The sequence below is a fragment of the Eublepharis macularius genome, chromosome 3, assembly GCF_028583425.1.
Source record: "Eublepharis macularius isolate TG4126 chromosome 3, MPM_Emac_v1.0, whole genome shotgun sequence".
NCBI lineage: Eukaryota > Metazoa > Chordata > Lepidosauria > Squamata > Eublepharidae > Eublepharis > Eublepharis macularius.
The window spans coordinates 118,041,937-118,066,143 of NC_072792.1; the positions used below are offsets into that span (position 1 = coordinate 118,041,937).

Below are 24,207 nucleotides of genomic sequence, written 5' to 3' on the forward strand. Positions count from 1 at the left end.
TCCGGTGCAGAGCAGGCAATGCCCTCCCCCCCTTCACCCAGCCGGGGTCAGGAGCAGAGCAGGTGGCAATGCCCTTCTCCTGGCTGGTATCAGGCGTGGAGTAGGTGGCAGTGCCTGCCCCCCTTCTCCCAGCTAGTATCAGGTGTGCAGAGTAGGTGGCAATGTCTGCCCCCTCTTCACACGACTCGGATCAGGAGAGGAGCAGGTGGTAATGCCCACCCACCGCCTTCACCCAGCCGGCATCAGGCGCAGAACAGGGGAAACGCCCACTCTCCCTTCACCTGCCCAGGATCAGAGCAGGTGGTAATGCCCATCCCCCTTCACCCTGCCGGAGTCAGGTGTGGAGCAGATTGCAATGCCTGCCCTCCCTTCAGCCAGCTGAGATCAGGCGTGGAGCAGGTGGCAATCCCTGCCCTCCCTTCAACTGGCCAGAATCAGGTGTGGAGCAGGAAGCAATTTCCGCCCCCCTTCACCCAGTCAGGATCAGGAGTGGAACAAGTGGCAATGTCTGCCCCGCACCTTCACCCAGCCAGGATCAGTCATGTGTCAAGGTCAGTTACCCTATGAAAGGCACCAAAAATGAAGGACTCCTACCCCAGTTCTCTACACTGAGGCAGAAAATCCTAACAAATTAGCCCAAACTGGTAATATCATCTGTGATCAAGCTACTGCAGTAACTTAGAACACTGATGCCACATATATTCATATGAAGAGAAATCATATGAAGAAAAATACTGAAACTGGAAAAAATAGATGTCTTTTTTTAAAGTCAGCTAGAGTTGGATGTGTACCTAATGAGCAACTTTCTGAGTGTAACACAACTCATGTTTTTTTCCAAACAAGTGTGCACATACAAAAATCAGTCATGTCAATCTCTTGTCAAAATTTTATGGAGACTTAACAAAAGCCAATTAGGCCCTCAGGATAGGACATAGTGAAAAGATTCTAGAATTCTGTTACTCATAACAAATGAGCAGGCAGAAATTAGAAGAGATTTTTTTGTACCTAAATTGATGTCAGTGAATTATCCTTGTCAGTGAATCCTTGTAAATTATAGTATTCTCTTCACTCCTCTACACACAAAGATAAATATTATTTCATAATTATACTACTCTCCTCTTATCCTCAAATGGTAGATCTTGCTTTATATCAGCAGACAGCAGGCGAATGTTTGGCCAACACTGTAGTGAATATCCTATCTTATGACTTAGCATGATACTGACCTGTAGATTAGTCATGCTAAGTACAAATTTCCATAACCATCAAAAGAAAACAGTGAGGGCTAGAAGTCACAGAGTAGGCTACAAACACATCCTACTGCTGGCAGAAGACCAATATTAGCACTTCGGGACAATGCAAGTAAAAGCTTTACTGGCATATGCCTGTGCAAAGGTATTCACTAGCATCTGGTTAGCATTAGCACTCTGGTACTGGCCTACCCTCATGGGTAGAGTTAGGCACTGTTGAGTCTGTCTCTGTCTGTGGCTGGGCAAATGTACCTCAAACATCTGCAGGAAATTAAAAAAAAAATTCAAGGAGTAGATTCTAAACAAATGGAAGGAGAGAATCTGAAATCTAGTGCTTCAAGCACCTGTACTATTTGACTGAATAAATACAGCTAAAGCACAATGCAAAACCTGGCTAACTAAAACATTACAGCAAGTAGTACACTAAAGTTATATTTAAAACTTGATCTATGCCACACACACGTACATAAATACACAAAGGACCTGAAGAGGCATACATTGTGCCTCTAGCTGCTACTAGTACAGAGATTCAAAGTATGTGACATTCGCACGTATCTGGTAATTACCCTGTAAAAAAAAATTGCAAAAAAATCAGATATTTCAAATAATAAGCTCCAGGGCCATATGAAACTTTAGGGCTATTGCATCACCTACTTTTGAAATAAATTTTAACAACAGGAAATATCTTGCTTACAGGTGATATTTGTCTTTTAATGTCATAAAGAAATAAATTAATCAAGCCTGCAGTCCACATTCATATGTCTAATTCAGGAAGAAAGCAAACAAACGGACAGGCAATTTTGGGGATGGAAATTTTTCCATTCTCCTTTTTTAGCCTAAGATACTCTCTTTTGAGAAAAGTAGCTCCTTGGTTGGTTTTTTCCTGTTGTAATGACAGTGCAGGCTTATATCAAAACTGATAAAGTACGATTCTTTGATATATTATTCAGTAACTGGATTGGTGAAGAGGGTTTAAATATGACTCATTTTATACACACACACACACACACACACACACACTATTTCCCTTTCCCCTGTCTTCTGCTCAAACTATAGTGGAATTAAACTGAAGACCTGAAAGCTTCAATTGTTGAACAACCCTCAATGTTAATGTGTTGTGATGTTGACTGAAGTAGTAAACACCATTACTTGAAACATCCAGCATATCTAGGAAGATAACAAGCTAATATAATCACTTGTTTCCCTACAATACAAGCATCATATACTGTATTGTAAACATTAGGCTCTTACAGAAGCATTATCATGACTGTGCAGGAAGCAAGATTTTAAAAGTCTTAAAAGTTAACATCTAGTAACTCAAGAAATAGCTGCTATTATTGCTGAACCATAGTAATATTCAATTTAAGGGAGTTAGAAAACTGGCACTTAAAAAAAAAGTTAACTGTTCTATGAAAACTTTTATTATCTCAACAATCTTTTAAAATGTCAGTCCTTATGGATATACCTTTAATAAATATGTTAGATTTTATCTTTTCTTTCCCCCAGTGTCTGGCTAGTCACAGAAGAGGTTTTTAACGGTCTCCAAAGCATGGACACATAATACACATGAAGTTGCTGTGCACTGCATCAGACTATTTACCAAGATCAGTATTGTCTTCTTAGATTGGTAGTGGCTCTCCAGGGTCTCAAGCAGAGGTCTTTTACGTCAGCCTACAACCTGATCCTTTTCACTGGAGATGCAGGGGATTGAACTTGGAACTTTTGGCATTCCAAACATATGATCTGCCTAACCCAGAAAGTGTTTTTTGCCTAACCCAGAAAGTGAGATCCCCCTTCTGTATTGAGGCCCCCATATTTCACAGAGTGCAGTGGCTACTGTCAAAGAGATGGTTGTACTGGCAGTTATGAAACACAAGATCCAAGACTGATGACTTCTGGTTTGGGAAGTTTACCATCTAACTCTTTTTATGGTTGTGATGTGTGAATACATGCTTATTGGAGTTCACTTTCACAAGCTGTGGTTTTACCGGGGGTGGGGGGGATCCAGACAGGGATCTACACTGAAGATTTCCAGTACCACAAAGTCTTCAACCACACTCCATGTGTAAATGGAGAGGCAAGGAAGGAAGAAAGCTGCAAGCATGACAAAAAGGAAGTTTTACTCCTGTCCTAAGGAGTTCATGGCATCTTAACTGAACTGTTCACCAATATCTTCATAAGCTATGTAAGATTTCACTATTGCACATTCATATCACAGCCTAAGTTACACATGAAACATTAAACATCGTAGAAGTGAATACATCCCTAAGGAAATACTGTCATCAGTAATGGGTAAGCATAGTTGCATATTTTTTAACCAGGTTGAACTGGATAAAATCAAATACCTCATGATTTTCTGTTACAGTACTGTAAATAGTGTGTCTGCTGCCACCAAATGAATGCATGAAACGTTTTACAATCATACACCAAGCACAAAGTTTCCTTTTCTATTTGTACATATTGGCACTGTTTCTATGACAGCTCTAGAAGTGTTTGCAAGGACTGCTCTCCAAGAATCCCAGTATTTTGGCAGTGTTACTCCATTCTTTTGAGATATCAACTTACAATTGCTTTTTTGTTACCAAAACAGGAGCTGTTTTGAACTGCTTGTTTTTATAAACTTCTTGATTAAATTTACATCCCAGATCTCCTGTGTATTATTTTCCAGTAGATGATGCAAGTGCTCAAGTTCAGTAGGAACTCAAAACAAATTTACCATTTAAAACATTTAGCTCTTTATCTTTTGCTGAAGGCATCATACATACATACATACATACATACATACATATGTCTGCAGAATACAGCATATCTACATCTATTTCAACTAACATTTCTCCTAAGCTTTGACCTGCCTTTGCATTTTTGGTTATTCAGTGTTAGACCTAGTTATAGCTTTTTAGGACTCAATAGTCTTTACGTTCCTCTGATGTTCTGCCCCAAACAGACCATCATCAACATTTACCTTAGAACCTTTAATGCCTTCGAAAAGATCCTTTCGTATGAAAGATCTCAGCTGCTTCAAAAACTATATCCCAAGCGAGTATAAGTGCATCAAAGTAAACTCTGTTCAAGCAGTAGAATGTGAAAAAAAATCCACTGTTAAGTGCTGAGAAATTTTTTAGCACCAGCTATTTCATCATAACTTTCCTATAAAGCAGGGAAAGTGTTACCTTTCAAAGCAACAGTGCAACTACTTTTAAGTTTAGCCATAATTGTAGAGTTTTGTTTATTTTTACCAAAACAGCCCAAGAACTCATATTTACTGGCAAGCTTAGCTTATACATTCAAATATTTGGAAAATTCTTCTTCAACATGGTTGGTCTATAAGTTGCATGAGAGAGCACCAGACGCTGTAGAACAGTGCCAAATTCCACCCCTAGGCAGCTAAGAATGCACTGCACCAACTGACTGAAATAGTCGAACAAAATGGCCCCCAAGCCTATCTGGGTGGGCCCTAATCTCTGCCCCCACCGTGTTAATTGTCAAAAAGAACAGCCCTCGGGGACAAAGGAGCAGGGCCATTGTTATAATTGAACATCCCTTGGGCTTAAGGAGCAGTGCAGATAGCCCAAAGCCTGGTTTCAGAATTAATGAGTGGGGGCGGGGAATTTTCCCTCACAAGCAGGCCACCACTAGGCCTGAGACAAAGCCACCAACCACCCCCCAAGTGTGTAGAAGAAGGGGGGGCAATACAAGAAACTGGAAAGGGCCGAGCAGCGATGCTACAGGCGCCGCTGGCCCAACACCACTACAAAGTGGACGGGAGAGCCGCGGAGGCACTCGGGCGCTGACTGTGGACCCCCGCCGCCTAAACAACGCTGCCACCGCACGGAGAGCATTCCGTGCCATCTCCCTGCCTCTGCCACAGCTTCCACCGCTGCGAAGGCAGTCAAGGAAGCAGGAACAAGCCGCCCCAGTCAGCCGCAGCAAAAACAGCCAAGGCCGGTGCAGCTGGCCCTCAACCGCTCAGACTTGTCCGAGCGATCAGAGCTTACGAAAATTGGCTTGTCGGAAGTCAAATTCGGCACCCACTCCTTCCGGATTGGGGTGGCCTCTACGGCGGCAGCTATGGGGTACCCTCAGCAGACAATACAACGAGGGGGCAGGTGGTGGTCAGGAGCATTTCGGACCTATATCCAGCCTCAGTTTTAAATGGCGAAACTAATTGCTCTTTCCTCAGGTGCCGTGTCGGGCCAAGCGAGGAAGATGATCCTGATTTGTGGCCAAAGCATGGTGTTCTGGGCGGCCAATCAAGCCAAGAGAACGCCGACTGGATCCCAGCTGGGTTTAAGTGCTGTGGCCACGGTAGAGTGGCAGGGCCAGCGTGGCCTCAGATGGCCCGGCCTGCTGCCCCTCTTGTTTCAGGGACGGAAGGGTCCTCCCCCACACATTGTGGTCATTCACCTTGGTGGTAATGACCTGGGGCTGGTGCAGGGTAAGGCCCTGTTGATGCAAGTAGCTGAGGACCTGAGTTGTATAGGCAGCCGATGGCCAGGCGTGCTTATATTTTGGTCAGAGACGCTACAATGACGGGTTTGGCAGGAAGCCTTAGATCCCAGGGCAATTGAGAGGGCCCAGCGTAAGGCTAATCACGCCATCAAGAAGTCTTTGGGGCAAGGCTTGGACATTTATTTGCCACAGCCCAAGATTAGGGCCGAATTTGCCCACCTTTACAGAGGCGATGGTGTACACTTGTCACCTGAGGGCAATGATATATTTCTCAATGACCTACGGCAAGGGCTTCGGTTGGCTTTACACCATATGTGGGGCGCGAGGGTCTAAGCAGAGGCTTGACCCTTGCGGTGGCAGGAGATTTTGGGAATAGGATGCGGGCCAGTGAGCCCCTGTGGCATTTCCCCAGGGGTGGGGAACAGGGTCTGCCATCAGTGCGGTATGCTTGTGGCGGTTACCATAACACGAGTAGACGCCTGTGGGGATCGCCAGGAACAAGGCCTACCCTCATGCTAGACGGCTGGGGCGTAATAGGTACTTGATGGGGGATCCATGGCCTGGTTGGCCAGGTTGCAGCCATTCGTGAGATGGCCTACTCCCGGGGCGTTGGGGCTCGCCCAGGCAGGTCAAGGTAGTGGTCAGTGGGCTGATCCCGTGGCTTGACCTGTACCGCTTAGTTAGCTCTTGCCGTGCCTTATGTTCATGGTCATTTTAATAAACAGCCCTTTATTCCAAGCCTGTGTCTGTCTCTTCCTTCCGGCTGGGGTGGAAATTCGGCTCTCCCAGCTGCGGCATAAAGCCGCTCTGGCTGGGAGCTGCCATTTGCTGCCCCGCCCGGTGGAAAGGAGGCAGTCTCCCTTCCCGGGCATCCGGGGCTTAGCCGGGGGGCGGAGCCAAGAGCCGTTTCCTGGCAGCTCCGCTCTCCCCGGCTGCAGTTGCTCTGATCGCTCGGCCCACCCACCTCACCCTGTTTTAGTGCAGGAGCAGCCAGCTGCTGGGTACAGAGCCAGGTAGGAATTTTTCCCTCTTTTCCCTGATTGGCTTTTGGGAGAGGGTTTTTTTTTCGCCTACCTTGCACTAAAGGCAGTGTTCTAAGTTATTGTTGGGTTGTGCTGTTTAGTTAGTTGCTGGCAGGAGATTTTGGGAATAGGGTGCGGGCCGGTGAGCCCTGGTGGCATTTCCCCAGGGGTGGGGAACAGGGTCTGCCATCAGTGCGGTATGCTTGTGGCGGCTACCATAACATGAGTAGACGCCTGTGGGGATCGCCAGGAACAAGGCCTACCCTCATGCTAGACGGCTGAGGCATAATAAGTACTTGATGGAGGATCCATGGCCTGGCTGGCCGGGTTGCAGCCATTCGTGAGATGGCCTACTCCCAGGGCGTTGGGGCTCGCCCAGGCAGGTCAAGGTGGTGGTCAGTGGGCTGATCCCGTGGCTTGACCTGTACCGCTTAGTTAGCTCTTGCTGTGCCTTATGTTCGTGGTCATTTTAATAAACGGCCCTTTATTCCAAGCCTGTGTCTGTCTCTTCCTTCCGGCTGGGGTGGCAAAGAGAACTGACACAAACTAGAGTTTAAGTGTTTACAATCCAGAATTGATGCTCTGCTCCCACTAAAAATTTAATTCACCTTGTTTTCATTTCCACATATACTTGTAGTCGGAATCATTTCACCACTGTAGGTTTCATATTTTGACTTTCAATATATTGTGGTTTCTACAGTTTGGTGTAGTGGTTAAGAGTGTGGGACTCTAATCTGGAGATCCAGGTTTGATTCCCCACTCCTCCACTTGAAGCCAGCTGGGTGACCTTGGGTCAGTCACAGCGCTTCCACAGCTCTCTCAGCCCCACCCACCTCACAGAGTGTTTTGTTGTGGGGATAATGACATACTTTGTAAACCACTCTGAGTGGGCATTAAGTTGTCCTGAAGGGTGGTATATAAATCAAATGTTGTTGTTGTTGTTGTTGTTGTTGTTGTTGTTGTTACATTACCCAGTTTAAGTGAACATAGGAAATATTTTTACCGGCACCCTATGTTCATTACAGAAATGAACTGTGATTCATTCTTCAGTGTCATCTCGACCACTGTCCTGCTTTGCCGCTTTCGTTCACACCACTTTTTTCTCTTCTTATAGTTCTTCCCTTTGATTGCAGATTCTTTAAAAATTATAGTTCTTTCACTAATTACGATGTTGGCTAATCCCAGGACACTATGGTGCCCTGAGAATATCAGCCCAATCTTGTGCATCGCCTGGCACCATTTGTTGGCTCCCTTACCATTTGTTGGCCTGTAGTCTTTCCAGTTGGCTTTCTCCTTTCCTCCCTGTACTCTGGACAATCTATCTGCAGCAAACTTTTGGTCATGCACGTATAAACATAGCTGCTTGGAACAGGTTGAATGCCTTGACTAAATGGATTCATTAAAAAAAAATTTTGATTTGTAATGCCAATCACAAACTGATTTCTTATGAGAGAATCTGCTAACAGACCATAGCTACATCATTAATTCACCTTCAACCCCTGTTAAAATGTTGCCATTTCTCTGAGATGTCTTTTTCAAATATCTCACTTCCTTTAGAATGGAATTCTCTTTGAATCTCCATATATTTTTAGCTAACTCTATCAGAATGGCTTAGGATTCAAGCTTTCAAAAACAAAAGCTTCTGATTCCACAAAATTCAAAAACATAGCTACTTTCTGCTAATCAGCCCATTTTTTAGGCTCTGAAAACTGAGGTACTAAATACAGTATTTATTTAAAATTGGCCTTCCTTCATGCTGCACCCTGGATGTTTCTTCATTGCTGCTTATCGAAATCCTTTTTTCCAGCTACACTTTCAGATTGCTGTGAAGACTTTGGGAATAACACTGTGTTACCTAACAAATTTTGAACGCAAAAAGAAAGTGTTACCCAAATAGGAGGTCTGCTTAATTGGTTGAGGGAATTAGCATTAAGGAGGCAAGCAAGAGGGGATAACTAGGAATCTCCACCAATGTTTATGGGAATTATTTCCTTAAGAGAACTATAGAAATAAAGCAGGCAGATGTTCAATCAAAAAGGGTTTTTTTTTAATTAAAGGAGAAATAAAATGCTAACATACAGAAACCACACACAGCGCACATACAAGGTTCACTAAGAAAATCAGGGAGGAAAATGGGAGAAAGCAGTTTCGGGGAGAACAATATTTACCAGTCTTGAAGACAGAGGTGGCAGCAAAATGACTGGTGTTTCATGAGAAGACAGATGTGGAGGAGTATGGTGGGTCCTAAGACACACACAACACAACACATGGCTGGGGAGCTCGGTTATAGGGGGAAGTGTTCCCTGGGGCAATCTGACATCTTTCCCCTATAACTATGGCTTAATGGTTTGTCCAGAGGTAGAACAATAAGTTCGGAGAGGCTTGAAGTGACTCTCTGGGATAGGCTATAGGTGAAAATAGTGCTTGGTTCTTGATGACCTGGTTAGCATCAGATGGGAAAGCTACCCATCTATTTGCTGAATAGTTTGATTAGGATAGGTGGGTGAGGGAAGTGTAGCAGGGCATTGATGGGATTAGATTAGGGTTTTCTTAGGAAACCTCATTATCTCTGTCTCTCTCCAGGGCGTGGAGGAGCTGTCAGTCCATCAACCACTTCTGACTCATGTTCTAGTAGTTTTGCAATATATAAATAAACTCCACCAATCTCCACCCAGTTTCAAAAATGTTAAATGGAATTGAATAAACCTACTACTACTTGGGCAAGAAAATGCCTCCTGCTACAGAGGGTAATCTAAATATGGTTACTTTATAAATATTTGGTGTTGATTGAAGTACATTTCAATGATCAAAAATCTGGGTTCAAAAAGTATCAGTAAATTCTCTCTCTTAAAGGTTAGGCAAGTGACCATATGTATACTTACGACATATGGGGAAGGAGCATTTATGATATCCATAAATTGCCCTCTTAGTGTGAGGAAGGGGTCTGACTGCTAACAAAAGTCAGTCAGGTTAAAAAAAAAACTATACCACAGTTATCAGGTCTATTCAGCAGCCTTTTCTACTTCTAAAAAGATGTAATCTAATAGTAAGTGTTTAAATTGTTTATTCATCGCAAAAGGAAACAATATACTTTTCCTGGGTATCTCACACCATGCACATACTATTGACTTCAGTGGACATAGTAGGGTGTAATTCTGGTTAGGATTCCACTGTCAGATTGGTAAACTGTCAGCAGCCTTCAATCTAAGGTAGTTTCATTCTGACGTAATTGTATAATCCAGTCTAGCCTGTTCTTGAACTAATTATCCACGTTAAACTATCCACAACAGATTACTTTCCAGCATGAAACAGTAACAATATGACAGCATGACATACACTGATAGGTTTTCTGACAAAAACTTTAAAAAAAAAAACCTTATGAGGCACATGCACTTAAATGATTTCAAGACACATACTGATTTGATGCTGTGACCCGCCATGAGCCCACTTGTGAGCAGGGCAGGTTAAAAGTCTAATAAATCAAATCAAGTATATAACCAAAAAAATTTGGTCAGCTGTGAAATGACTGGCTACATCACATACTGCTACCAGAAGGATAAAAAGAGAAGGGAGCTCTGCAGAACAGGCCTGTGAGGTAAGGTGGGATGGCTTCAAACACCTCCTCTTCTTGGATAACTCATTGACTACATCACTAAGCAGCTGTCTCAGCTCCAAAACCGTTAAATGGAATGGAATAAACTTACTACTATTTGGGCAAGAACATGTCTCCTACTACAGAGGGAAATCTGAATATGGTTATATTTATAACTATTTAGTGTTGATTGAAGTACATTTCAATGTTCAAAAACCTGGGTTCAAAAAGTCTTTATCAGTAAATTCTATCTCTTAAAGGTTAGGCAAGTTACCATATGTATACTGTCACTCCTTTTACTTGTAGAAAATGGTTCATTTAGAAAAATAAGCTTACAGTCTAGTTACATTACATGTTTACGTCCTATCAGCTTAATCAATCTCTGCCTCCAGTAGGGACTAACATGGGCATAAACGGAAAAAAACCCCGAACACCCTGTTCGTCGTTCGTTGCCATCCATGAACAATGTCTATCTGACGTTATGCTGACTGCAGTCCCGAACTCCCGAGCTCAAGCGATCCGCCAGCCTTCAATGAACAATGAACATGGACAAACATGAACTTTCCCAGACATGTTCATTGTTCATTGGAGCCAGAACACCCACCCCAAACCCCCCCACACTTAGCCCCCCTCCCCTCAAACCCACTTACCCGGCCTTTAAAGATCCCTTTAAACTATCAGCTGGTAGGCAGCAGGGGGGGAATCCTCACTGTCCTCTGAAGACCCCCCCAGTTTCAGAGAGATTGCACCCCTGGAAAGGCATGATCCATGGCTCTCCCCTTTAGTCCCCACTGTCCTCTGAAGACCCCCTCAGTTTCAGAGAGATTGCACCCTGGGAAGGCATGACCCATGGCTCTCCCCCCCTTAGTCCCCACTGTCCTCTGAAGACCCCCCCCCGCCCAGTTTCAGAGAGATTGCACCCCAGGAAAAGCATGATCCATATGTCCCCCCCTTTGTTGTCATTTTCTGTTTAGTGGCAAAAATGGAACTGCCTGTTGGAAGGCAGCTACTTTGAGGAGTTACAAACTGACCTTCCCAATGTCCAGTACCCACCAAATTTGCAGGGGACATAGTCCTCACTGTCCTCCGAAGATCCCCCAAGTTTCAGAAAGATTGCACCCCAGAAAAGGCATGATGCATGGGCCTCCCCCTTTGTTGTCATTTTCTCTTCACAGTGGCAAAAACGAGACTCTCTGCTGGAAGTACTTTGAAGGGTTAAAGCCAGAAGGAGTTCAGACAGAGTTCAGTCCATCCCTCCGGTTGCCAAGGGGATTGATTGCAGCAGGCGCCAGACTTTCTGGCTTGCTGAACAGCTGCCGAAGGCCACAAACAAGGCTTTTAATGACCACCTGTTCGTTTAGGATGAGGCTTCACGAACAGCTTGCTCGCAAACAGCAGATTGGGCTGTTCATGGTTTTTTTCTGTTCATAATGCTGTTCGTGCCCATGTCTAGTAGGGACTCTCAGTAAGATATAGTACCCAAAATAAAATGGAGGCCAAATCAAAGAATAGATGTTTACTGAATAATCTTCTTTTGTGCTTTGTGCTGATTACTTTATTCCATTTTTTAAAGAGACTAGGGGTTTGGATCAAAATCATTTTCAAACAAGGGGATTTGTTTCCCAATTTACTGATCTATCTATTTACTTCCTTTATATCCAACTTTCTCCTCAGTGGGGACCCAAAACAATTACATTGTCCTCCTTTCCCTCATTCTCTCCTCACATCAACCCTATGAAGTGGGTTAGCCTCAGTGAGTCCACTTCACTTAAGGGCAGAGTGATGATTTGAACCTGAGTCTCCCAGATACCACTTAGACACTGTAACCATTATACCACACTGACTGTTATTCACTCTCCAGCTGCAATCCCCAGCTCTACTTCCCACATTGTTTCTGAGGATTCCTTGTTCCTCTCTTCCACCTCAACATTCTGGGAAGTTCAATGGGCTACAGCAGGATGGGGTAAATTGGCACAAATCAATCCACCACCTTTCAGTAGGCAGCAATTACTTGTGCTAGCTGAAAGCACCCTCTGGCTTCAACCCTGTATGTTTTCAAACAATATCATAGATCTCATCTTATTTTACCACTTCAGTACATTGTGTCCAGAATACCTGCTTTCACTGTCTAAAATGTTACAAGTACTACTCCAATCCTAAAAAATACTATTTTTGAATATACCTCCATTTTTTTAAATTTTTATTGGACTTTTATAATAGTTATTATCCAATGGAAAATAACTTAAATTTCATGCTCATTGCTGCAAAAATATGACAAGCAGCATTCTAAATGCTATACAATAAAGCACTTTGTTCTTATTAAATTTTTAATCTTATTGAGAATATTAATTTTATCTGAATGCATGTTTAGTCATATACAATTTCTGTGGTTCAACACTGCTAACAGAGCAATCCTAAACAGTGTTACTCCAGTCTAAGCCCATTGAAATCAATGAGCTTAGACTGGAGTAACTTTGCTTAGGATTGCAGTGTAAGTAAGTGTTCCTTAACTTGCCTAGAAAGTGAGGTTCCTGGCTGTCAGACAGGAACCAGTTTGCCTTAGCACGTATGATTCAAATGAGCCACGAGGTATGATTGGTGGGCTAAGGTGGCTCAGCCATTCAGAGCGGGGCAACGAGGAGGTATCTGGCTGCCCCCTTACTGCCAGAGAAGAGAGTTCTGGCCAAGGCTAGAGAAAATTGTTGACCCTCCCCTTACTGCCTCATATGTGAGGCACACTTCTGTGGGAGGGGAACTGATCGGAAAGATTTTCGTGCTGTTTTATTGTATTATATTTATTCAGCAATACTTCTATTCTAAACCACCTTAGGTCTCTCCTTGCAGCAGAAAGGCAGGATAAAATCATTTTAAAATAAATGAATATTCAATTAATCCATGGTTATGCATATATTTATTAACAGTGCAATCCTAAACAACCAATCTTGTTGACGTCAATGAATTTAAAAGGCTGTAATTGTTTAGGATTGCACTGTAAATGTTTCATACTCTTTGTTTTTCTATTAAAACTTTATGACACAGTACACAGGATGTTTTTACAGCACATACAAGTGGTCAGTAATTCAAATGTTTATTCTCTATAAAATCTCTGTAAATCTCCTTTTGCCTTTTGTACATTTAAAATTAGCCAACATTGTAATTTAAAAGTAGGTTAGCATTTACCACACTATGTCACTATTATGTGCCAAATATCTGTTAATATATGAGTATTTCACCATAATCTCAAAATATTAACAAGAAACTGGTAGTGGTTCTCCTGTTTTGTACTACTATTTGAACTTTAATCACTAAGCTCCCTTACTGCAACCTAAACCAAGACCACTGGAGACAACAACAGGAAATACACTTAACTGATAAATGAACTGGCAAGTAGCAGCCTCTACCCCACATCAATTTATATGTTGCTGTAACATGAAGCATTGAACGTAAAACAAATATAGCCAAAACACAGTAATATGAGCAGGTTACAAAGCACTTGTAAGCTAGATTTGCTTACAATTTCAAATGAAATATGGAATGTACACTAAAAATGACATTTGTAACATATAAAACCTTCTGTAAAAATAACTATTTTCATACACATTACAACTAAAGTCTATTAAAGAATTCACAAGTTCTTTACTGAAAGCTACTGGCATACAGCTTTCAAAGGATGGGGTGGGGAGCTATTATATAATGTCTAGACGGTTTTTTTGAACAATGCATTAATTTATGAAGCATTCAGATAATATTTTACTAGGTTCCTCACATTTCACAACACTTCTATGGCAATTTTAACATTACTTGTGGTATTTGCAGTTGTGGGGAAACCTTTATTTATATCAATGCCTCAAGTGAAAAACAATGTTTAAAATACTTCACAAAGCTTCAAACTTATCTAGTGTCTGCCTGGCCCATGCACACCAATGTGAATGCTAATAGATTGTATTACAGCAATGTCCTAAGCACATTAATAGTATACCAATACTAGATCACTGAAATAAATAAATGGGACAGGATGTGCTGCAACACTGCCAAGTAGATGCAAATGAGCACAAGATTAGTCAGATCCTATTTTGGAAAGTATTTTTCTCTTATAACTCCCCCTCCCCTTAAATCACGTATCTTTGTTACATTTTTATTTAAAATTACAGTTTAGACTACATCTGTTATATCTGCTATTTAAAATATTCTTGACTATCTACTTTATCTAACCTTTCTTCAGTTTCCACAGCACTCTCCTTCCTTCATGGCAGAGGCAGTGCTCCTCTACATGATAATACACATCTCCAATTCTACATGCCTTCTGTTCATCAAGAGTGTGCTTGTGTGTGTGTGTAATCATCCCACACTAGTGCTCGTAGAATATTAGTGTTGCAAAGTTATATTTGTTAACACGGCTTTTTCTTGTATTTTCTAATAACACAATAAATGCTAATACATACTTATAGCTACTTGAGTAACTATTGCCAAAGTGTTTGCTAGTGAAAGGAGTGAGGGGGGGAGAGAGAGAAAAAAACCTTACTTGCTACTTCCAGTGATGCGTTGTGGCTCACAGCTTCACCAAGGTAATTCCTTGCTACACAGACATAAACTCCTTCATCAGGCCTACTCTTGCGACCATGAACTATGCGTAAGAAAAATAAAGATCCACTTGGCAGCAACATCCGATGAGAGCGAGGATCATCTTTGTCAGTTTCAACCCTTTCTCCTCCTTTATACCATTCAATAGTTGGTGTTGGCCTGCCCTCAGCCTTACAATTTAATGTTGCTGGTTCACCTTTAGACACAATTAGATCTGAAGGATGCTCAACAATTCGTGGTGGGAAATCCTCTTGGCGAAGACGTGAACCTAAAAACAGAAAAAAACCCAAAAAAATTTAAAATATATTTTAATACTTCCTTATATCTGACAGAAATGTTATAAAAGCCTAAGCTATTACAGCTACATTTTTAGAAGATTACACAAAGATACATTAAAAAGTTGGAATGGAAAAGAGACATAAACATATTCAGTTGAACAAATACATAAGCTACACGAGGCTGTAATACACCAAAATATGGAGTTCAGTAAATTTGTTTCCTTCACATGAATTCAATTATTTTGTTTTATTCAGAATGTATCTTATGAACTCAGAGAGCCAAAACACACGTTAAGAAAAACCTAGGTTCAGCACGTGTTCTCTTACCTCAAGGTTTGCCGGGATCTGTAGGAGTCCTGGAAGCTTAAAGTAGGCGTCCTGGAAGCTTAAAGATCTGTAAGCGTCCTGGAAGCTTAAAGGCGTCCTGGAAGCTTAAAGCTTAAAATACAGGCGCCTGTATTTCCCTTTCCCTTTTTGCTGCTCTGTAAATGCTAAACTTTAAGCTTCCAGGACGCCTACAGATCCCAGCAAACCTTGAGGTAAGAGAACACGTGCTGAACCTAGGTTTTTCTTAACGTGTGTTTTGGCTCAGAGTTGCACACTAATGAGGAATACCTCAAGATTATTCTTTATCATAAGGGTCTCATCTACCATGTAAGGAACATATTCTTATGTTTATATATTTTTATTTCAATGCAACATTTTAGGTACTATTTTGATTACTTTTCAATACACATTTTACCTCATTCCAGACCTCTCAAAGTGATTCCAAATAAAAAGAAATTTTTGAAAAACGCTAGAGGAAGAGTCCAAGTCATCTATCATGCAAGAAGTTATCTAGTTGTAATCTTGCAACACTCCTGTAATGCAAGTTAGTCTGAGAGACAGTAATTTGTCAAAGATCTCAATACGCTTCCAGTGAAATGCTAACCAGAATTATTCCAGTCTAAGAACATTGATTTCAATGGGCTTAGACTGGAGTAACTCTGTTTAGGATTGCACTGTTCATGACTGAGTGGTGAATGTAGTCCCAGTCTAGATGAAAGTTTAACAGGCAATACAGATACTGAAAGGCACAGAAATATTTTTGTTTACCTGTCAAGCATTGGAAATATGTACCATTGTGATTTATTAATACCTCTTCATCTACATAGAAGCTAAAATGATGAAATGGAGGCTATTATACTTTGATCAAAAGACCAGACTCACTAGAAAAGACAATAATGCTAGGAAACTGACAGCCAGTTTGGTGTACTTATTAACCCTCCCACGGAAACGGGGGTTATTTTGACCCCCAGAAGTAACTGAAAAAAATTGGTTTCCCCATTTAAAACTTTCTACAGATACCAATCTCCTGTTATGCTTTCTCCTCAGTGAACTTCAATGCCCTGAAGTCCCTCTCTTCCCTCCATACTTCTTTTCTTTTTTAAGTTTGAGGTTCATCAAAAGTGTAAAGGGGGTCAATTCTGGCCCCCAATAGACTTGGCTTGAAAGTGAAAGTACTTTGCATAATTGTAAATGGGGGTTCTATTGAGCCCAACAAAAATTGAAAATAATTTTGGCACTGTTTCCATGTATAAATAGATGGACCAAATATTGAAAACTAAAATTTCTCTCCACAATTTATATCTATAGTTATTTGTTGTGCACAATGTGAGTCAGCCACATGGTGGCAATGGTGGGCAAGTTACACATGGTTGCAGTTTCAGTATAACAGTTCAAAATGATTGCTTTCTTTAAAATAAACTGTCTTGTGCTTTAAAAGTGGCAGGGTCAATTTTACTCCATTTTCATTTCTGTAAAGATTTGATGTTTTCAGTGAAGGGTATTTTTGACCGCAATTCCAGATTTTACACTTCTTTGTCCTGTATTGCTGAAGAAAGTTATTCTTGAGGCCTAATTTTTTTCTTAGTAGCTAATGCCATGATTGAGAGAGCTATCAGGTTTCCATTTTGGGGGTTGTAAGTTGGGGTCATTTTGACCCCCAATTCCGAAGTAGTGTAATTTTCCTTGGGAGGGTTAAGAGCAGCAGGACTCTAATCTCGAGAACCAGGTTTGATTCCCCACTCCTCCACTTGAAGCCAGCCCCACCCACTTCACAGGGTGAATGTTGTGGGGATAATAATAACACAACTTTGTAAACCACTGAGTGTTGTTAAGTTGTTCTGAAGGGCAGTATATACATCAAATATTATTATTATTATTAAAAGTAGAAGGTAGTATGAAAACTGGAAGACCCAAAATGGCTTGACTCAATAGAGGAAGCCATTGCCTTTAGTTTGCAAGAACTGAGCAAGACTGTCAATGATAGGATATTTAAGAGGTTAATTCATACTGCATTTTATTTATGCTCATTCCTTAACTACAGTTTAAAGATTCTCTTGCCATCAATAACCTAGACTCTTTCTGAATTACAATGATCACAAGAGATCCTGTTATGATTACAGGAGACTCCCCTAAATTTTCCAAAGCTTCCTCATTTAACTGAAGGATCTCATAGAGTTTCACATCTTTGAGCCACAGATTGGCTTCCATTCTTTTAAACTAACTCAGAAAACTAACTTTAGCAAGAGTTCTTGTTTTGAAAGATGAAGCTTCCCCTCGTCCCTGGGTTTTAATAGCACTGAGGGCTACACATGTGCTTACTCTTGTCAATATCCACAAGTTTATTTTGTCATAAATACATAGACCACGCAGCTTCTGAATTCACTGGTTCTTTGTTTAATAATGCAGTAATTTGCACACAACAGTATATGATTTTCCTGCACATGCAGTAAAAAACTGCCCCAATTCTCAGAATCTTTTCCATCTATAGACTAGCTTTATTAAAATGATGCAGTTCAATGTCTAATGTTTATAGATACCTTATTGGTTGACAGTTCCAATTTCAGAGACAAAAGTTTCTTAAAACAATTTTCAATTTTAGGTATTTTATTTTCATGAACAGGTAACTGGAATGCCGTAACTGTCTGTATGTAATTTAATTCGACCCCCACCCAGCTGGCAGTCAAGCGCTTGAGGCTGGGGGCTGCATTTGCCGCCACGGAGGAGAAGCAGCAGCGTTTCCCAGGCCTCTCAGGGTCTCAGGGAAGGGGGTGGGGCTAAATGCCTTAACAGGACAGCCCTGCCTCTGCATCACCACTTGCCGTCTCGTGCTCTCGTTCATTATCTGGAGGCCTTTTTCCTTTTCAAGGGGCCTTCACTTGCTGCCTCGACCATATATCAAGCTCTCTTAGCTGAGCTCCTCTGAGGCCAGTTTTACTGAAGGCCCTCAGGGCCAGGTGGCTATAGCTGCCTCGGGGAAAGCTGTGATATTCCCCAGCTTGATACCTTCAAACAACAAGAAGAGAGCCAGGGCCCAACGCCAGGCTCAGTGGTTTGGCAGAGATTTATTATTATTATTATTATTATTATTATTATTATTATTATTATTATTATTATTATTATTATCCCCTTCTTATTTACATTTGGGGACAATTGTCTACCAGTCAGGAGGGCTAAAGCAGGGTTATATCCACTCCTTGCAGGCCTCTGGCCTAATTAGGCTCTTCTTCCCCTCTCCCTTATTTTGTTGTTGCCTCCTGGCAGTATAGCCTTATTGAGACGGCATCTACAATATGAACAGCTCCAACAGCGGCCATTTTAAGTGTGGTCTGATTTGCCTCCTGCTTACTGGCAGTGGAGGCCATTTTGGTGGGGCTTTTACAACTTATGCTGTGTTAGGGTGGCCATTTTGAGTGTGTCACCCTGTGTCCTGCTTAGCCTCCTAGCACTGGCAGCCATTTATAGAGGCCTCTGCAGCTGACACAGTGTTTGGGCTGCCGTTTCGGGGGTATGGGTTACTACAGTACATTACATTACTATACATTTCCATCATGCCACTATTTAAAAAAAAAAAAAAAAGCTAGCAGCTCTGCTAAGGGCAAACAGCCACCGAATACATATCCTGCAAAGCAGCCCTACTTGCATAGTTAACCTTTGAGGATGATGAAGTGGCCACAGGGAGTAAGGAAATACTGGGCTATCAGTGTCTATGGCTATGGTTTGTAAGGTGGCATTATTCAAAGTCTTGATGAAACAATACAGGTTGGTAAGGTGTAGCTCTTTAGAAATATAGTTCATCGTTAATTTGTTGTTTGGCTAAAATGACTTTCCCTCATAATGCATCTCTAAAACAATGTGCATTTTAAAAGAATGACAGCTCCATTCTTAAATGACATAATAAGTGTACTAGAAAGTCAAAGAGTGTTCTTTGATTAGAAGCGACAATGCAAAATGATGTTCTGGTTATTCTCCCTTTCAGATAACTAGATTGCAACTTGGCAGAGGTAGCAATCTAGGTAGCATGTTTAGTAACTCAAGCTACAATCGAAAGGAGTGATCCCTTTCCTCGCATGCAGTGGCATTAATGGTTTGAATAGGTGATCTTACCAATAATAATAAGAGTATAGTAATAGTAATAATAATACTAATAACAATACTTGTTCTTGAAATTATTATTATTAAGACAGAATAAATATATAACCATGCCACCAAAAGAGGGCTCTGCCCCTTCCAAGGGAAAACAACCAGCTAAGAGGCCCCACCTAAGAGGCCTCCACCCACTTTGTCATCTTTAGATGAGGATGAAAGTGCTAGTCGCCAGGCTATTTTGAGCCACACTGTGGCCTTGGAGCAAGCAAAACGCAGTAGGCCTGTTCGGCTACTTTTCAGGCTGAGGTTCTTAAACGGCTTTCTGCCCTTGAGGGGCCTTCTGTTTCAACAGACACTGTGGTGGCTGAGAACCAAAACAAGGAGGACGGTGGGAAGTTTTGAACCTTCAAGTGGCGATCTTGGCTGGATGGCTGATGTTGAACCTGTGGCGGTGGCTGTGGACCCGGTGTGGGATGGTAAGTCTTCTCTTACGCAGCAGGGTGATGGCTGGCTATGGGGACCCCAGTTCATGGTGTTGTGCCAGCTCAGAGTAATCAGGCATGGGGTGCTCAGTATGCTGCAGCTGACCCGGGTGTTAAGGGACAGATGAGCAGGGCTAGTTGGCAGGGTTTGGAGGGTCAGTCACTGCCTGGTCCATCATCTGCCTGGTCCAGTTAGGCTCCCTGGGTTCCTGATTTATGTGGGAATAATAGTCAGGGCACAGCCATGGAGGGCTGAGCTCTTTTACAGTACCTGGACATAATATACAAAGGCTACACAGGCTTTGTCGGGGATGCAGTTCAATGAAGAATTTTGGATGCGGGCGGCAATGAACCCTGATTTGCCGTGGAATAAGATTCTGCAGCAACCTTGGCTGCAGGTGATGGCTCTGCTAAGGCTAATCTTACTGACTGCTCTGACAGCGGCCATTTAGTACAGCAGTTCTCCACCATGCCCAGTTGTGCTGGGACTTGGCGAACCAGGGAACATGCACAAGGAAACCGTGCAGGTACAAGCATGAATGCCCAAGATGTGGGGGCTTCCACTCCTTTAACTTTTGCCCTAGGCGTGATAGAAGAGGTTGGGGTAAGCGTGGGGGTGGGGCCAGTGGTAACTTCCCGCAGCAAGCTGGATAGGGGCCCAGCCCAATAAAACTGAGGGAACTTGAGTACCTCTTGGATGGTTATCCTAAGCATGAAGATGCTTTGTTCGTGTTCAATGGGTTTAACTGTGGGTTCAGGATTCCTTTCCAGGGACCTAGGACTCCATTCATGGCAGCCAATCTTCGATCAGTGGCAGGTATGGAAGGGATCGTTAGAGAAAAGATTGTTGGGACACTGTTCATTATCTTAGTGTCTTTTTCCTTTTCAAGGAACCTTCATTAACCTAGCAGGGCAACTGGTAGTCCACTTGACCCAGGGCCCTGCTGAGTTGGACATGGTCCACAACCTCCAGGCTGCCACTGGAAAAGCTAGCCGACCTCAGGGTGCGGTTTGCCTCAATTAATGAGTGGCATAGAGTATCTCTGATTGAGTTGCAGCAGCTTGTAGGACACTTAAACTTTGTTTTTAGAGTAGTAGTTCCTGAACGGGCTTTCTTAAGGTGCCTCTGTGACGCCATTGACAAATTAAGGCTTCCCCCATCACATGTTCAGGATGGATGCTAGATTCTGGGAGGAACTTAAGGTTTGGGAGGAATTTTACAGGAATTTAATGGCATTTCCTTTTGAGGGGCGATCTTTTGCTGGAAGCGGAGTTGCATGGGCACTCTGATGCCTCCTGCTCTCTTGGATTTGGGGTGTTCTTCTGAGGGCACTGGTGTGCCGAGCAGTGGCCATCAGATTGGGTTGAGTAGGGCCTCAGGGGACGAGACCTTGCCAAGCATACCGTGCACTTCTGATGTGCCACATTGTGTTCATGGCCAAGCACATCCCAGGGTGGGATAGCACCTAGGCAGTCATGTTCGGCTGCGGGCTAGGGGCTTAGCGGTAACTCTATTAGGTAACAGCTGGCGGCATTAGCAATGCATTTACCAGCAGAGCCCACGGGTTTGCAGTAACCCTTGGGAATGTCCGCATTAGTGAAGAGGTTAGAGGGTTGGTCCCAAGAGGCAGCCAGACCAAGGGATAACAGCCAGACCCCAAAAGGCAGCCAGACCAAGGCATAATAGGGAGCCTATTACTCCAGCCGTCCAGTGTGCTGCTCTGGTTCTGGGGTTGGCTCTAGTTCAGGCAGCTGCATGGACAGCCTTTTTTCGGGGTACTTAGGGTAAGTGAATGGGTGGCCCATCCTCTCAAAGCTGAGTCAGGTAGGGCCTACTGGCCTAGGACATAAAAAGTGTGTGGATGATAATGCTACTTTAAGGATTAGACGTTATAGGATTAGACGTTCTAGGACGGATCAGTTACAGCTGGGGTATGTTATCCAGCTGGTCCATGGGCAGATATAGAGTGGTGCCCGGTGTCGGCGCTGAAGTAGTATATTGCACTTTGAGAGGAAGACAGGGGGTTATAGTTTTGTCACATTGGTGGAGCCCCCGCCCCTTGACTAGGCGCCAGTGTGGGATAGTCATTGGATGGGCTCTGACAAGATTGAGTCCGCAGAATGTTAAAAGTGGCACCCATTCCTTCCAGACTAGGGCAGCCTTGATAGCTGCAGCCATGTGTTATTAGGTTATTCAGCGGGTGGGCTGGTGGAGATCCAAGGCTTATCGGTCTACATTTGCCCACTGGGTGCTGGGAACCTCAACTGATTTGTTTTTTCTTTAGGGGCTGTGTTTCGTCGGGAAGGCTGCAGATCCTTACATGCGGACACAGCATGGTTTTTTGGGTGGCCCACCAAGCCAAGAGGACGGCCATCGGGTCCCAGCTTGGGCCAAGCGAGTGGGCCACGGTTGAGTGGCAGGGCTGCCGGGGCCTACTGTGGCTGCGGCTGCTGCCTTTGATGTTTGAAGGGAGGAGTGGTCCTCCGCCTGTCATATTGATCATTCACCTCGGAGGTAATGACATGGGCTTGTAAATGGTATGGCCCTTGCTTTGCAGGCTCCGGCTGACTTGCCGTGGATTAGCAAGCAGTGGCCTAGCGTCTTAACTATTTGGTTGGAGATATTTAGTTAGCTGGGGGAATGGGTTGGGCATTTATCTTCCCCATCTCAGAATTAAGGCCCACTTGGCTAACCTCTACTGAGGCGATGGGGCCTGTGGGGCGCGAAGGCGTGAGCAGAGGCTTGGCCTTAGCGTTGGCAGGATTTAGTTGGGGTGATGTTAGCAGGATGGTGAGTACCCTTGGCACATCCCCATTGGTGGGGATATTAGGGGCCTGTCAGGATCGGCTGGCATGCTTGGCAGCAGTCAGTTAAGAGGGCAGGCTGCCTGGTGGGATCTCCTGGAGAAGTCCTTCCCTCATGCTCCGCGGCGGAGGTGCTTGGAGCTTTAAGGGGGAAACCATCCGTCAGGCCGGCTGGATCCCAGCCATGCATGTGAATGGCTCGCATCCGGGGCAGCGGGTCTCGCCCAGGCAGGTCAAGGCGGGGTCCAGGGGAGTGACCCCAGGGTTAGGCCCTTGCCAGGGTTTTTTAGTTGTTGCAGTTCATGTTGCTGCCTAAATAAAAGTGGCCCTTTATTACCCAAGCCTTGTGTCTGCCTCTTATTCCAACTGGGGGGGGCAAAACAATTAAAAGGATATAAAGCCCATATGGATGGTCACCTGATGGATAGTCCATTAACTACTTGTATGGCAAGCATCTATTCAGAATATTTAATATTTCAAAAACTGTGAACAAGAGATTTGTGTTACATGAACAGTTTGAGCATGAAGAATGAGAACAAACTGTGTAATAAATATAGGAAACATCACTCAAAAGGGAGAGCTTTTACAGTGGTTAGAGCTAGGCTCTGGGAGAGCCAGGGTCGATCTCCACTCTGCCACTCTGAAGCTTTCAAGGAAACAAGCCATCACATTCTCTAGCCTACCTCACAGAGTTGTGATGATAAAATGAAGAGAGTGATATAAGCTGATTTTGGTCCCTATTGGGAAAAAAGCTGGGATATAAATGAAGTAAATAAATGAGTACTTGCTACAATAGTGGTTCAGGTAACTAACTTTTTTTTAAAATATTTTTATTTCAATTATTAACAAAACTGTTTACAATATGAAATACAACATGGGTAAATTGTTAAAAACTACATAACAGAGAAAGGTAAAACATGGAAAGACAAATTCAAGTTGAATGATCTGATATATTTTGGATTATAGATTCAGGATTGTTTGGTATATTTTATTGGGAGGATATAGATTTTCTTTAGAAATGTATTCAAAAAAAGGGAACCATTTTTCCATAAAATTTGTTGTTTGAGGGAAATTTTCAGCTTGATAGATTCCATCATTGATTTTTTCAAAACTAACTTTTTTAATGTTATATATATTTTTCCATATATAGGTATAATCAATTAACAGAATACCCACGGGAAGGAAGGGTTTTTTTTTATGTTACTTCTCAGAGGAGGGATTGCTGGGAGTGTCGTTGGTTCCAGGTGATGGTCTAGGAATTCCCCCAATCTCTAAAGGTCTTAACTGCAGAGATTGGGGAAAACGCTGTTCAGCGTGTGTCTTCTCCCACTACCATAC

General features: G+C 43.0%; 1 protein-coding gene across 1 annotated transcript in view; it reads right to left on the bottom strand.

Annotated features, from left to right (window-relative positions):
• ROBO1 (roundabout guidance receptor 1) overlaps positions 1–24,207 on the bottom strand; it is a 533,171-nt gene that overhangs the window by 428,720 nt on the left and 80,244 nt on the right. The window contains exon 2 of the mRNA XM_054973392.1: positions 14,833–15,159. Within this exon, the coding sequence (XP_054829367.1) occupies positions 14,833–15,159 (327 nt within the window). The remainder of the gene's footprint in view (positions 1–14,832; positions 15,160–24,207) is intronic.